This window comes from Centropristis striata, chromosome 7 (assembly GCF_030273125.1).
Source record: "Centropristis striata isolate RG_2023a ecotype Rhode Island chromosome 7, C.striata_1.0, whole genome shotgun sequence".
NCBI lineage: Eukaryota > Metazoa > Chordata > Actinopteri > Perciformes > Serranidae > Centropristis > Centropristis striata.
The window spans coordinates 25,188,155-25,202,355 of record NC_081523.1 but is presented as its reverse complement, the minus strand read 5'-3'; the positions used below and the strand labels follow the sequence as shown (position 1 = coordinate 25,202,355).

General features: G+C 37.2%; 2 protein-coding genes across 2 annotated transcripts; one reads left to right on the top strand and one right to left on the bottom strand.

Annotated features, from left to right (window-relative positions):
- Positions 1-1,339: 1,339 nt before the first annotated feature.
- On the bottom strand, positions 1,340-4,214 carry gpx8 (glutathione peroxidase 8 (putative)). Its single transcript, XM_059336200.1, has 3 exons — positions 3,962-4,214; positions 3,540-3,801; positions 1,340-1,969 (listed from the first exon to the last, which is right to left on the bottom strand). Exons 1-3 carry the CDS (start codon positions 4,166-4,168, stop codon positions 1,806-1,808), a joined length of 633 nt encoding a protein of 210 aa, XP_059192183.1. The 5' UTR covers positions 4,169-4,214; the 3' UTR covers positions 1,340-1,805.
- A 798-nt stretch (positions 4,215-5,012) lies between these two features.
- On the top strand, positions 5,013-13,886 carry LOC131974453 (cell division cycle protein 20 homolog B-like). Its single transcript, XM_059336764.1, has 11 exons — positions 5,013-5,021; positions 5,918-6,125; positions 7,007-7,110; positions 7,455-7,506; positions 7,711-7,827; positions 8,608-8,825; positions 8,956-9,050; positions 9,483-9,711; positions 11,044-11,169; positions 11,249-11,372; positions 12,388-13,886. Exons 1-11 carry the CDS (start codon positions 5,013-5,015, stop codon positions 12,483-12,485), a joined length of 1,380 nt encoding a protein of 459 aa, XP_059192747.1. The 3' UTR covers positions 12,486-13,886.
- Positions 13,887-14,201: the final 315 nt, after the last annotated feature.

The window sequence follows — 14,201 nt, the reverse complement described above, 5'->3', positions numbered from 1 at the left end:
GCAGCATGACAGGAGACTTCTGCAATGAATATGTTGTGCTATCAATTAAAAACAAGCAGGTTAGGTTTCAGAGCTGCACCTGCACATTTTCAGTTTTTTAAACTGTCAGAGGTCACCTGTGAGATTTTAATAACGGTTATAAACTGTCAAATATCAAAATCCACTACAGAACACAGAATATTAGCACCAATATGTATTTGTGTTGCATTACTCCCAAACTGGAATCAACGTTCTGCATTTAAATTATGGATTCAATTATGGAATTTGCCTTGCATTAAATCCTTGCCTGATCTTATTAACTTCAAATGCTTATGAAATTATTCAACACATATTCTTACATAAATGACAAAATAGGTAATTTGCAGATGGCTCCAAAACTAAATAAACTGTTCCATTTACAGGGTTTATACACCTTTTCCAAAGTCAGTCAAGACCTTTTTAAGTATTTCCAAGGGGAATTTTAAAGCCTTTCCAGCACCTTACAGCTGTGGTAAATTATATACAGTACATACATCAACTGATTAATTTAATGTGTTGACGAAGTGTAATAGACGTTGCTGTGCTATTATGTTTCATGACAGCATCAGGGTGACAAACTAAAACAAAACAAAGTTTCATGTTTCAAAATGTGTCACCTGTTTGTAAGTAGACTTGGTGTCCTATATAACCTACAGATCAAGGAGTTTCAAGCACTTTACTCAAAGTCAAAGTACTTTTCAAACATTGAATACACCACATTAAAGTCCAAGTCTTTTCAAGGATTTCAAGCACCCTAATTAATCACTGTGAAACATAAACAAGCACAGGTCTTTCACCCATGCAACTCAGTCATGTAGAGTAACTTTGTCCCATGCTTATTTTAAACCAAACCATGATCTTTTCCTACACACAACCACAAAGTTTTGGTACCTCAATCTTACCAAGTACACCCCCAGTTCCCAAAAAGTTGGAAAGCTTTGTTAAATGTAAATAAAAACAGAATGCAATAATTTGCAAATCTCATAAACCCAACATTTTTTTTTAGATGTATTGCTGCCATCAAATTCAAATTGAGTTAATATTTACTGTAAAAGTTGCAACATCTGATTTTTTGTTTATGTTCTATTGGGAATAAAACATGAGTTTATTAGATTTGCAAATCATTGCATTCTGTTTTTATTTACATTTAACACAGGGCTGTATTTCCATTTCATAACGTGAAACAGAAAAGTCATATATGCTGTATTTGAGTCACTGGCAAACTGCCCATTTTCTCATTTAACTATGAGATGTTTACCAACAAACATAAATATGGGTCATATTGGTCACAAGCTGCATGTACAGATGATCTATAGAGGCGTTTTGTGGGTGAAGATGGTCTGAAATGTTTTATTGTTGAATTGTTGTTTCACAATTTGCTGGGCTCAAATCAGTCAAAATGGGCTAAAAGTTGTGCTTCACCATGAGAAATTAATTTTAATGTAAACATTAGAAAAAGATGGTACAAAGAACAGACTGGGCCAAACTGAACATTTGTAAAAATCCAACACTTCAATCCTTGTGCTGCAGCACTGGTCATTATAAGGAATGTTCATTGTGATTGTCATTATTAACCACAGGATGGCGCCCACACACTCAGACAAACACACTCCAACTAGCCTGGAATAACTCCAAGTGGATCTTTTCATCCTGCATGTTTCTGGAGCGAGACATCACCACAACACACTCACTGTAACAGTTCAGAGTTCAGTCATTCCCTGCTGTCAAAGCACAGGAAGCACCGACACAACGCACACAGCTGTGTCCAGTATCTGCCACAGGCTCCATCATAGCTCCACCCGCTTCTTCAGGATGATTTCTCGCACCAACGCCGTAACCTCTTGTCGAACGCTCTCCATGGGCTCGTCCGTTCGCCAGAAACGGAGAACTTTCCCCTCTGGATTCACCAGAAACTTCCAGAAGTTCCACTTGGGAATCTTCTGAATAGAATCTGAAACACAACACATTAGCATCCACTCAATAATGGTAAATCATAAAACACTAAATTAAGCCAGGGACTGTGATGTTGCTCTCTATGTTTCCTGTGCTTCTTATAAATTAACTTGTAAATACAGATTATTACTCCTTGCTTATGTTTAAGTGACTGGGATGCATTTTCAGATGTAAAATATCAAGTAAACTCTTGAACAGCATAGCAGATAATGGCATTGTTTAAATTATACAATATGAATAATTTCCCTTTTGCTAGTCGGAGTGGGCGACATAGACAAAATATATATCAATATACTGAGATATAGTGCAATTCCCTGGAAAACAACTGCAAAATGTTAGGATGATATAACCAGCTGTTCCAGCAAATAAATTAAATTCAAGATACTATACCACATTGATTAATATTGATAATAAAGTGAGAGCTACCACAATACAAATGTTATGCTAAATAATGGAATGTTTTATGATATAACTGATAACACACTGGATATTACTATGGTTCAAAACAGACGAGAGAAAATTGTTTGATGTACAATCAGCCGCTGCTTCATTATCGAAAAATGAATTGTTATTTTGGTAGAGCTGTACGGTGTTTAAATATATAAAATAAATATAAATCCTATTTGGGTGGAAGAACTACAGATTGGATCACTGTCAGCAAAGTCCATTCAGTGTGGATAACAAAGTATCAGATTTCCACAGGAGTTAACAGTTTTGCTGCTGTTATTTTGGATGCATGTCCAAAAATATTAATTTTTGGAACACAGAAATAAGGGAACAATTTAGTGCCCGAGGATGCATATTCATGTATTTTGAGTGTTGTTGTATATTTTGTTTGAGGGCATGACAGTTATTTGTATAAGGCAGGTGTTAGTAGAAACGTTTTTTGTTTATTAAGTCAAATATCAAACATTAACTAGATACATTGTCACAAATGCTGATACAATTTTATCAAGTGGAAAGTACTGACAGCTGCTTTGCCAGATGTAAAAAAAAAATATATTTTTATTTATCATAAACGAATACATATCGTCACACTGTTAAAACAATCGGCTAAGTCATTTTTTTTGTCAAAATTGTTTTTTTTTGCCTAAATCATCTCCTCATGACACCGGCCACCTATGGTAAAATCACCTACATCCTCAGTTGATCAGATCATGTGATTTTACCTCTTTAAGATCATCACTTCTTTGACAATTTGCCACATTCATAGGCATCAAATAAGAACCCAGCAAAGAAGAGCTAGAGGGAGATTGTTTAGTTATCAGTTTAGTTTATCAGTGTTTTATTGTTGATACTAATATTGGTAACACTTTACTCTAAGGTGTCTACATAAGAGTGACATGAGTGACATCTCATAAACATGACATGGGATGTGTCATGAACATTAATGACACTTTGAAGTAACATTAATGCTCATGATACTTGTCATGTCATGTTTGTGACAGGCTTGACACAGTGTTATTACTAAGCCAATAGCCATCCTTTGTTAGGCGATTATTTTAACAGGGTGAAGATATACAATATGGTGCACAGTGCACAGCAGACAGATGTGTTGAGATGCCAACCTGTGAGGAATCTGAAGGCAGGGTCAGCCTCTGAGCCCATTATTTTGATCTTGCTGAAGAAGGGGAAAGTGATGCCGAAGTGGGACTTAGCGAAAGCCTCGATGTCCCGGCTGGCCCCGGGCTCTGTGTCCCCGAAATGACCGCAGGGGAAGGCCAGGACGTTAAAGTGAGAGGTGCCCAGCTCCCGGTGGAGCTCCTGCAGAAATATGTAGTTCGCCTCCGTCTGCTCGCTGTAACTCGCCACGTTTACAACCAAAGACGCCTGTACAGGAGGGCAAAATCAGGGTGTAATTATATGTCAAATGTTATAAACAATACGTCTTACGCATTGTAACGCACCGTTAACTGCTGCTGGATAACTTTGACAAAGTTTGCACAGATTTCTTCCCAAACCGACATGTCTGTTGATGATGTGGACTTACTTTTCCTCGGTACTTTTCCAGAGAAACCGTCCTCCCCTTCGCGTCTTTCACCTCGAACGAATAAAAATCTGTTGGTTTTCTTGGTTTCACCAGTTGAGTCTGCAGGAGGAACAAACACCCGACACCAACTGTCATACTCAACAAGACTGTTAACTTTTTCGCTTTGGGGTTGGAGGACTTGGTAGGATAGCCCCCTAAGGCCTCCATCTTGGAGGGGGAAGAACAAACAGTCTAAGCGGGGGCTCCTGCATCAAGTCTTGGGAGTAGCAGAGAAGTTAGCAAGAATACCACGACAGTACCGGAAGCTAGGTGTCACTTCCTCCAAAATAAGAAATAAATTAAAACTTTGCACTCAAATAGTCTTGTAGCACTTTCCTCTTGTGTAGCCCTCTAGGTAAAATTTCCACCTTAAATATAAGTTCTTAATTTCTAAATGTTGGTACAAAACGTGTGAGAAATGTTCATCAGCATAAACTAACTTTGTAACTTTAACACTAACACTAAATTTTTTCATTCGCAATATGGCTCTGACTTTGATATTAAATACAATGGTAAAAAGAGCAAGATTATGATAGTCAGAAGCAAGGAAGACAATAAATTGTCATTTCCTGTCTTCTCTCTCTCAGGCACTGTCCTTAAAACGTGTGAAGAGGTCAAATACTTAGGACATCACTTTACTGTTGACCTGTCTGATGATAGGGACATTCAAAGACAATGCCAAATGATGTATGCACAGGCCAACATGTTGAAACGGAAATTCTGTATGTGCTCATTGTATGTGAAGATCACTCTTTTTAAAACTTTCTGCACCCCAATGTATACTGCCCACTTGTGGCGGCACTACAAAAGTAGCAGTATTCAGAGACTCAAGGTGGCATATGATGGCTTGAGGATGCAGCTTGATGTGCCAAGAGGGAACAGTGCTAGCCAAATGTTTGTGAGTGTTGGTGTGTCCACATGTCCTGCTGTACTCAGGAACCTCATGTTCAGCTTCATGTGTAGACTTTCTCAGTCACCAAATAGCATCATTTCTGTGCTGGCAAATCCTGCCATGAGTACGGTCAGGCTCACCTCAAGGCTTTGGAAGCACTGGTGTTTTAGCCTATGTGTAAATATTTGATATTGAATATCTGTCTGTCTCTCTGTCCTTTTTGTTTCTGTTTTGTTTATTTTATTTTTATTTTTGTGTTTTTACTTTATTGTTATATGGACCACCCTGTGTCCGAAATAAAGTGTTGATTGATTGATTGATTGATTGATTGATTGATTGATTGATTGATTGATTGATTTTTGCTACAGTTAATCAAGCTACTTGTAATAATTACCTTACATTACCACAGAAATGGAATAGTAATAACAGTAATACTAATTATATGTTATTTATTAACCTCTCTGTAATTTCATGGGACCAGACAGTAGCTACAGCAACCACTTACTAACCAGTTTGTAGCATACTAGCAACAACTCAAAACAACCTAGAAATCCCATAGCAACACCAACAACCACCTAGCAACAGTCCCAAACACCTTAGCAACCACTGTGTCAGCAACACAAAATGACCTTCTAAACAACCACACCACTATATTTTATTTACTATAGACACACCAACTGCTTTAGTTTGTTTAGTTATAGTTTTGCTTATTCAACAAACACATTTAATTTTAAAAGATTTGCTTTAGGTAAGGTGTACTTGTATCAAAATTAAATATATAGTATGGTGAAATAGCTTAATATCAGCCCTTGGGACCGGTACCTTAAAGATACCATATAATGCTTTTGCTTTGAAGGTTTTAACCGGAAGTTTTGCTCTGTATATTGCTTTCTTGGCACTCTAGTGAATTTTTGAGGTTGGAAGTTTTTAGGTGTCTGAAGTATGTTTTTGTTTTTCAGCATTTTAGATTATTGAGGATAATCGTATTTTTTGTTTACAATGTTTTTATTATTCTGTCTTCTCAGGGACAAAACGACGTCTCGTACAAGCGGTTCAGGAGGCGGATCATCCAGCGGTGCAGCAGTGAGGGTCCTGCAGCGAGTACACCTCTGGCCACTGGGCGGCGGTGTGAGCCCAGCTTTGAGTTTGATACCGTCTGTCAGAGACTGGAGCTGGATTCTCCGACGAAACACCATGAACCAGCACAGAGAGTCCCACATGGAAAACCTACAGGTATTATTGTTGAACCACACAGCAAGACAAGGATGTAATCTCTCTCTCTCTCTCTCTCTCTCTCTCTCTCTCTCTCTCTCTCTCTCTCTCTCTCTCTCTCTCTCTCTCTCTCTCTCTCTCTCCTCTCTCTCTTTAAATGACTGCTATTTTTGAGGAAGTACATGGAAAAAACATAGGCTAGCCTACTTATAGTTTAGGGGTATATGCATGCATTGAATACTTTTAAAATTGATTAAAATCAAATAACTGATTTTTTTATCGCAGTTGTACTATAAAGACACATATTTTATATTTATTTTTATATTTGTATATTTTTTATATTTTCAAATTAATATTGAAAAATGCAATACTGCTTCACAAATGCGTGTGTCATTTTTTTGTCAATTATTGTGATATAAAAGCATACTGCTTTTTATTTATACATAATGTATAATACATTATGTATAAAGTGTTGTGCTGCATTCAACAACTAAGCGGAGTAACATTTTCATGGTTCAACTGTAAAATACTTGTTTACAATAAATAAGTAGTCATAGATCTCACTACCATATTTGAGGGCTTATTTCTAAAAGTAAAACCTATTTTAAATAAATTAACACAGGCTGATAAACTACTGCCAGAATTTATTTAGAACACTATAATGGTCTCAAGATTGCTGCCAAAATCCTGTCAAAATGTAAGAGTTTTTTAGTTTTATTTCATTTTTAGAATACACAGACTTATTACTGTACTCCATTACCAAACAACTGTATGTAACAGCAGGGCCATAGCCACAAACCCTCATGCATCCACTCTACGTTATCTTCACCATTATGTCAAGCTATCTCATTGTGCAGATCCAGGGATGACATGATGTTTTCTGTGATATCATCTGGCTTCAGTGTCAGTGGGAGGAGTGTCCCTTCACGTGGATGCCAAACCAGAAAACACACCATGCACCTTCACTGCCAAGAGACGGCCTGTCACAGAAAAGTTCCCAGAACAGGTTTGTTTATGGAACTTGTTCCTGTGCCAGCCAGGTCTGGCCCCAAGAAAACAAACAAAAGAGTCATTCAGTACCTAGTAAAAGTATTTCCCATGTGATCATAGAGATCACTGATATTAATATTATCTTCATCAAACCTTTTGTAATGCAAGATTACTCGAGGTGAAACAAGAAACATTATGAGATGACTTATATACCATATAGAGAAACAGATAACATCAACTATTGCTGAGGGAAGTTTGTGCTATTATGCCACACAATAAATAATTGCTAGATGTGTTTGAATAATGCACATGAACATCATGTAAAAAACTTTATCACATTTCTTTCTCTTTTTTTTGCAGGGATGGATGTGGAGAGCTGCCATTCAAGAACATGAAAAGGCTCAACAGGCTGGTACAGGATTAATGTTTTTTTCACTACATTCTTAGAACACTTCAAGACCCACACACAAAAAGAGATATTATTATTGTGTGTGAATGAATGTAGAGAGGTACTGCATGCAACACTCTGCAACAGAGTCTTGTATTGCTTTGATGTGAATCTTTGTGACTGTGTTTTTATGTAACTTGTTTTTATGTAATGTTCTTTCCACCACAGGTTCTGATGAGAGAAGACACGCTTTGCAACCATTCGATGTTCTGGACAAAACCTGTGTGAGTCAGCAGGGAAAGTCAGTGATGAAGTTCGCAGCACCGTCACTGCTCAACGACTACTGTAAGAGAAGATACAAAAATCCTGCAAAAATGATGATCTTTTTCTGTGTTTAAAGGACAGGCCTGCTGTTAGTTCTCATCATTTCCTGAAACAACAGGCTGATTAAGTTTTAGAAAATGCTAGAGGAAAATAGTGTATAACTATTTTTAGATTAGGATTAAGATTATTTTTTTGCACACACACATCAACAGCAAGTGAATTTGTCCCCTTAAAACATATTTTGTTCTCTAGTGCAGCTATTCTCAACCTTGGGGTCCCTACCCCAATTGGGGTCGCCAGATGATTTCTGGGGGTCGCCAAATCATTTTGGAAGTCAGCTCTGTCTCCACTGTGTTAAAGTGTTCATGTGTTTTAGTCTTTTTGGTAATTTAATGTCTTTTTTGGTCATTTTGTGGGTTTTTTAGTCATTTTGTGTAATTTTTTGGTCAATTTGTGTCTTTTTTGTGTCTTTTTTGGTAATTTTGCGTCTTTTTTAGTCATTTTGTTTCCTTTTTTGGTCATTTTGTGTCTTTTTTTGGTAATTGTGTCTTTTTTTGGTCATTTTGTGTCTTTTCTTTTCATTTTGTGTCTCTTTTGGTCATTTTGTGTCTTTTTTTTGGTCATTTTGTGTCTTTTTTGGGTGATCTGAACTGTGCGTGTGAGATTCTGTTCTGTGAGCGGGGGTCGCGGACAACATGCATGTTAAACTGGGGGTTGCGACTCAAAAAGGTTGAGAACTACTGCTCTAGTGGATTTTGATTGCAGCAGAATAATGTATGTCCCCCATCTCCTCTCTTTCAGATACTAATCTTCTCGACTGCAGTTGTAACGGTTTGATTGCACTAGCACTGGGCTCTTCTGTTTACCTCTGGAGTTCAGAAACTCGTGCTCTGGTGGGATATTTGGACGCAAGACTCCAACCAGGACGGGCCTACCATCAGATGCAGTCGGTCTCGTGTCTGAGCTGGAGCAGAGACGGCAGAGCTCTCTGCATTGGGACCAGGCGAGGGGAGGTACAGGTAAATGCTCTGGAGCTTAAAGTGACTGAGTACAGAGAAGATGGAAACTGATTCATACACACTGTGGTATGGGGGGCCTGTGTGAATCAGCACAATGACAGTTGTGGTGTCTCTCTCTTTGACTCTTTAGTTATGGGATGTTGAACACAAGCAGAATATGACACGTCTGCCGTCCCACCTGTCTGTGGTCAGAGCTCTTTCCTGGAAACAGCAGTTACTCAGCAGGTATGTGTTGTCACTACACAAAATGAAAGTTATGAAGAATTTTGATATCCCTCTTAACTCTATTAACTCCATTAAACCAGGATTGATTTCAAAATCTACAGTCATGGAAAAAAATTATTTGACCACCCTTGTTTTCTCTAATTCCTTGTTAGGTTAAAGGTACATTTGTTTGTACAAATATAATGATAACAACAAAAATAGCTCATAAGAGTTTAATTTAAGAGCTGATATCTAGACATTTTCCATGGTTGTCTTGATAATGATTTTGATTATGATCAAGAAAACCATGAAAAATGGCTAGATATCATCTCTTAAATTAAACTGGTCTAATATTTTTTCCATGACATACTGGTTTAATGCTTGAGCAAAAGGACATTTAGCTGTTATAAAAAGGCCACTTGAGTGTTAGTGAGAGTTTCCATGATCTTCCAGCGGCTCTGTTCTCGGACGTATCCACCACATTGACCCTCGAGCTCCTGCAGCTCTGGTGGGAGAAGCCGTGCAGACGGAGGGGATCTGCAGCCTTCAGTGGTCTCCAGGAGACGACTGGCTGGCCAGCGGCTCCTCTGAAGGTCTGCTCTGTATATGGGATAGTGACATCACAGGGGTCACAAGGTCACGTCAGCCAGTTACTACAATGAAACAACCCAGTGCTGTTAAGGTCAGTGTGATCTTTATGATTGAGACTTCAAACACTGCTTGTGTGATTTTTTTTTTTTAGATGATTGTGATACAGGGCATGTAAGAAGTATTTAAACCATGCACTCTGTTGGCAAACACTACTCACAATTTTAAGGGTTCCAAGTGGGCTTTTACAAAACAAGTTTTCTACCATTTTCTGCAGAGACAACCCTATTCTGAGCTGTATGCACTGTTGCATTTTGAGAAGTGAAGCTACGCCCCCAAAAAACTAAAAAACACAATCTTCAAATGATATTACCTCAAAATATTTCACACCAGATTTTCTTTAAAAATATTAGTTAATATGTGTTTTTATTATCAATTTATTATGTATCATGAAATCTCAATTTATGATTTTATAACAATACAATTCTATAGAAAGATCATACGTTTTCATATTGTGGTATCGTCCATTGTGTAGTATTCAACCAAGAGTCCCCATGCTAACATGCTCAAAATAACATGCTAATATGCTGCTGTTCAGTAGGTAATGTTTGTTGTCCTTTCCCTCTTATTTAAGTAGGTAGTTGGTATGTTTGTATGCTAGAATTTGCAAGTGTTTGCTCATTAAGTATTAGACAAATTGAAATTTCACAGTAAATGTGGCACAGGATAAAGACAATAGTTTATCCTGAGGAACATTAATGTCCCCACCACTAAAAACATGATCTGAAAGTGCACATCATTGCTGATTTGACGTCATAGCATCATTCACAGGGGGAGGGCTTTTATGACACAACCACAATGATTAATTTCTGCCCACTGTGTGTTCTGCTGTATGACTTGATGATGACTAATCTCAGCCTGTGCAAACCTGAGCAGCACACTACAGTTTTGTATACAGGTGCATCTCAATAAATTAGAATATCATAAAAAAAGTGTATTTATGTCAGTAATTCAATTCAAAAAGTGGAAATAACACATTATATAGGTCCATTACACACAGAATGAAACATTGCATGTCTTAATTACTAAATTTCTTCTAATTATAATGATTATGGCTTACATTTAATGAAGACCTAAAATTCAGTGTCTAAAAAATTATATATTACAAAGACCAATTTTAATATGGAAATGTTGGCCTCTGAAATACTTGGTTGGGGCTATTTGACTTGAATTACTGGAAATGGACTTTTCCATGATATTCTAATTTATTGAGATGCACCTGTCGTTAAAGGGTTTAATATAATGTTATGTAGAAGTTTTAGAAATACAGTAAGTTGATCGTACAGCTATTCAGTGCTTTGACAACCAGACAATCTGCTGACTGATTGTGTGTGTACTTTTGTATTAATTGTATTTTTGTGTTTAGGCGATGGCGTGGTGTCCATGGCAGAGAAAGATGATCGCCACAGGAGGCGGATGGAAAGATGGAGAGCTGAGAATCTGGGACACAGCTTCAGGGACTTGTGTGACTTCTGCCAACACAAATTCTCAGGTAAGACTCAAAGTGTAGGAGAGGTATTTTTACTTTATATAGATAACAGAAGGACTATTTGTAATGACTCCTATTGCAGATTTGTTCTCTACGATGGGCTGAAAAGAAGAAATGTCTGCTGGCAGGTCACGGACTACCTCATCACCAAATCAGCTGTTGGTGCTGGGAATTTCCCTCACTCAGCAGTATTGAGCAGCTCACAGGTTAGAGAATCTGATATGATAATCCTCAATGCATTCACAACAGCCTCGTACAAAAATGTGTTGCATCATTATACATGCTGAGTAATATTGATATCTGTAAAAATCAGCAGCTCAGTCATCAGTCACTGAGATATTCCAGTTTGTGCTGACTAATTCATGTCCTGGGCTTCCAGTCAATGTGAAACTATGAATTTAACACATCAAAAGTCTCTGGGTGTTGCATGATTGTCACAGTTTCATGAGGTATTGTTGATTGTAGGGGTAAAGAAAGATTTTTATATGAAAAAATCCTTTAAAATTCCTATAAAGAACTTTTCTTAAACTATAGTTCTGATTTTTTAAGTGTGGTTGTATGAGATTACTACAGCAGAATAATGGCACACCCCCAGTTTGGAGAAGCAGGAAGGTGGACAAGCGAATCATCATTACTGAATGATGATGATGATGATTGTGCAATTTATTTACTAACAAAAACAAAAATTAGTTACTGTGGTGGTGAGTTTTAGCCTGAAAATCAAGATGAGTTGCCGTTCAGTTTCACTTCATTATTCAGTCTGATGCTGTGTTCATCTTGGGGGTTCTTTTGTTCTAACTAGTCAGTAGTGAGTAAAGTATAAGGTATGCGGTGGTGGCTGCTCGAAGAAGTTGAAGATAAAAATAAGCTATTTCAGACTATCTTCTTAAAAATTTGTTATGCTCTATATTTTTTGTATTGTTTGGAACTTACTGTTGAGACAATGTGCTAAGCTTGCATGGCAGCTGGATTCTAATTATATCACAATATCACGCAGGATTACAATCACAAGGAAATCCATTTTGTCAGGCTTCAAGTAAGATATAATATAAGGCAATGACAGAAACATGGCCCAGTGTTTTTCCCTTATCAATGTGAATTCTATATCAGAGTTAGAGCCTCTTTATTACGATATAATAGTGGTGAAAATAGGCATTGAGATAACTCTGTTTTATAAGGGGAAGGAGGTATTTGATAATCACGTTGTTTTTGTTTTTTCAGGTCATTCTGATCGAGTTCTGCACTTAGCCACAAACCCTGGCAGCACTCATATTTTCTCTGCCGGAGCAGATGAACAGTTTCACATCTGGGACATGTAATTATCTACTTCACTGAGCATGGACAGTGAATGTTGTTGACCTGTAGAAAATCTGTGTCCACATACAAGTCGCTCATTTTCTTGGTAAAGCCACTGTGTAGAGAATGCATATTTCCTGTCCCCTGCTCTAAACTAACCACACTGAGAAGCTAACTAACCACAGGCAAACTTATTGTCACTTAAAGTGTTCATGCACCACAATTTAGGGGCAAAATAACACATCAGGAAGCTACATTATATTCTTTGCAGACAGATTGTATAAGTAGCTGGCATTACAAAAGTAATAATGGTTATAATAATTTAATTTCCATAACACTAGGGCTGGGCAATATTTTCACAGACTTTGTACAAAACCTTGAAAGTGCTCTGTTTTAGCCATCATGTTTTCAAGGTTGTGAATATGCTTGAATTTGAATATGCTCCTTGAAAAATCCTCAATTTTAAACATTATCTGGTGCTTCATGTACACACTCACTCATGTAAACAAAACAAAAATAATATTTGAAGTGAAATGACCCCATTTTTTTTGCTGTCTCCTGGAATCTGTGAGCTAAACAAGCTAATAGCTAGATAAATCCTGTTAATCCCTTAATTTGGAAATTAGCAGCATTTAATGATCATGATCGCAACATACAATCAAAGTTGATATAAAAAGATAGTAAAATAAATGAAGTGTCAATAGACACTGATTGTTGTAGACTTATATGTGATTATAAAGGATTCAAGACTATTCAAGGAAATGTAGGGATTAGGTATCTTGAAAGTGCTTGAACTCTGGCTTTACAATGTGGTTATTTGACATAGACTACTAATTTATTGAATTACCAGAAAACATGCTTTATTGTGATATGTATTGTTATGTATATGAAATGACCTATATCAGGATAAAAGATATAGGCCACACCTCCAGCTCTATGTAGAACCTTTCAAGGAAGAAGCAGAGTGCTTTCCAGTGCAGGGAGACAGCATAAAAAGATAATCACACCTATAAAACCTTTCAAAAATTATGCAAACAACTACTTCTAGTGGTCAGATGAGAAGGTGTGTGTATCATAATGTATTCTGATGCATGATTTAAAGGTATTTTGGTAACCAGTGCAAAGAAGCTAGATTTTGTGTTGCTTAGGAGAATGTTTTAATGCAATTTCTCAATGTTGTTGGATTCATTTAGCAAGAAGCGCACTTTGAAATAGAAATACTGTGTGTGTCTGTGTGTGTCATTACCATTTATTTTTGTATTGATTTATCTGTGTAACTTGTGAGTTATCATTTCCTTCTTGTCTATGGCATACAGGTAACTTCCCGAGATATGTTACCAAATAAAAATTATCAGGCTTGTGTGTTTTTGCTTGACACAGTGCCCAGACTGCCACAGTTAAATCAGTCGCATGTGTTTGGGTTTGTCACGCAAACGATGCACATAAATAGATACAAATTAAAGTCCTCCTGGCAAAGACCTGTGTGTTGACAGATTTTTTCAAGTATGTGACCAGACTAGACTTAAGTGAACTTGTGCAAGAGTACCTGTGGTGAAGACTTCCTTTTAAAAAGGAACAAACAAATTGGCCAGACCTCTGTCGTACGTGATACTTCGTCTGGTTAACATGTTCACACATACAGAGATGTAGAGATGGTGTGACATTTGAGGTTTAGGACCCTATAGAGCTAATTTGGAGCCTTTCTCATATTCAAAAACTCGCCATATTTGGAATATACA

Coding starts and splice junctions, on each gene's coding strand:
- gpx8 (XM_059336200.1), bottom strand. CDS start 4,168: ATGGAGGCCTTAGGGGGCTATCCTACCAAGTCCTCCAACCCCAAAGCG. Junction 3,802..3,961: donor TGGAAAAGTACCGAGGAAAA/GTAAGTCCACAT, acceptor CCTCCTGTACAG/GCGTCTTTGGTTGTAAACGT. Junction 1,970..3,539: donor TGCCTTCAGATTCCTCACAG/GTTGGCATCTCA, acceptor GTTGTGTTTCAG/ATTCTATTCAGAAGATTCCC.
- LOC131974453 (XM_059336764.1), top strand. Junction 7,828..8,607: donor GTCACTGCTCAACGACTACT/GTAAGAGAAGAT, acceptor CCTCTCTTTCAG/ATACTAATCTTCTCGACTGC. Junction 11,373..12,387: donor CAGTATTGAGCAGCTCACAG/GTTAGAGAATCT, acceptor TTGTTTTTTCAG/GTCATTCTGATCGAGTTCTG.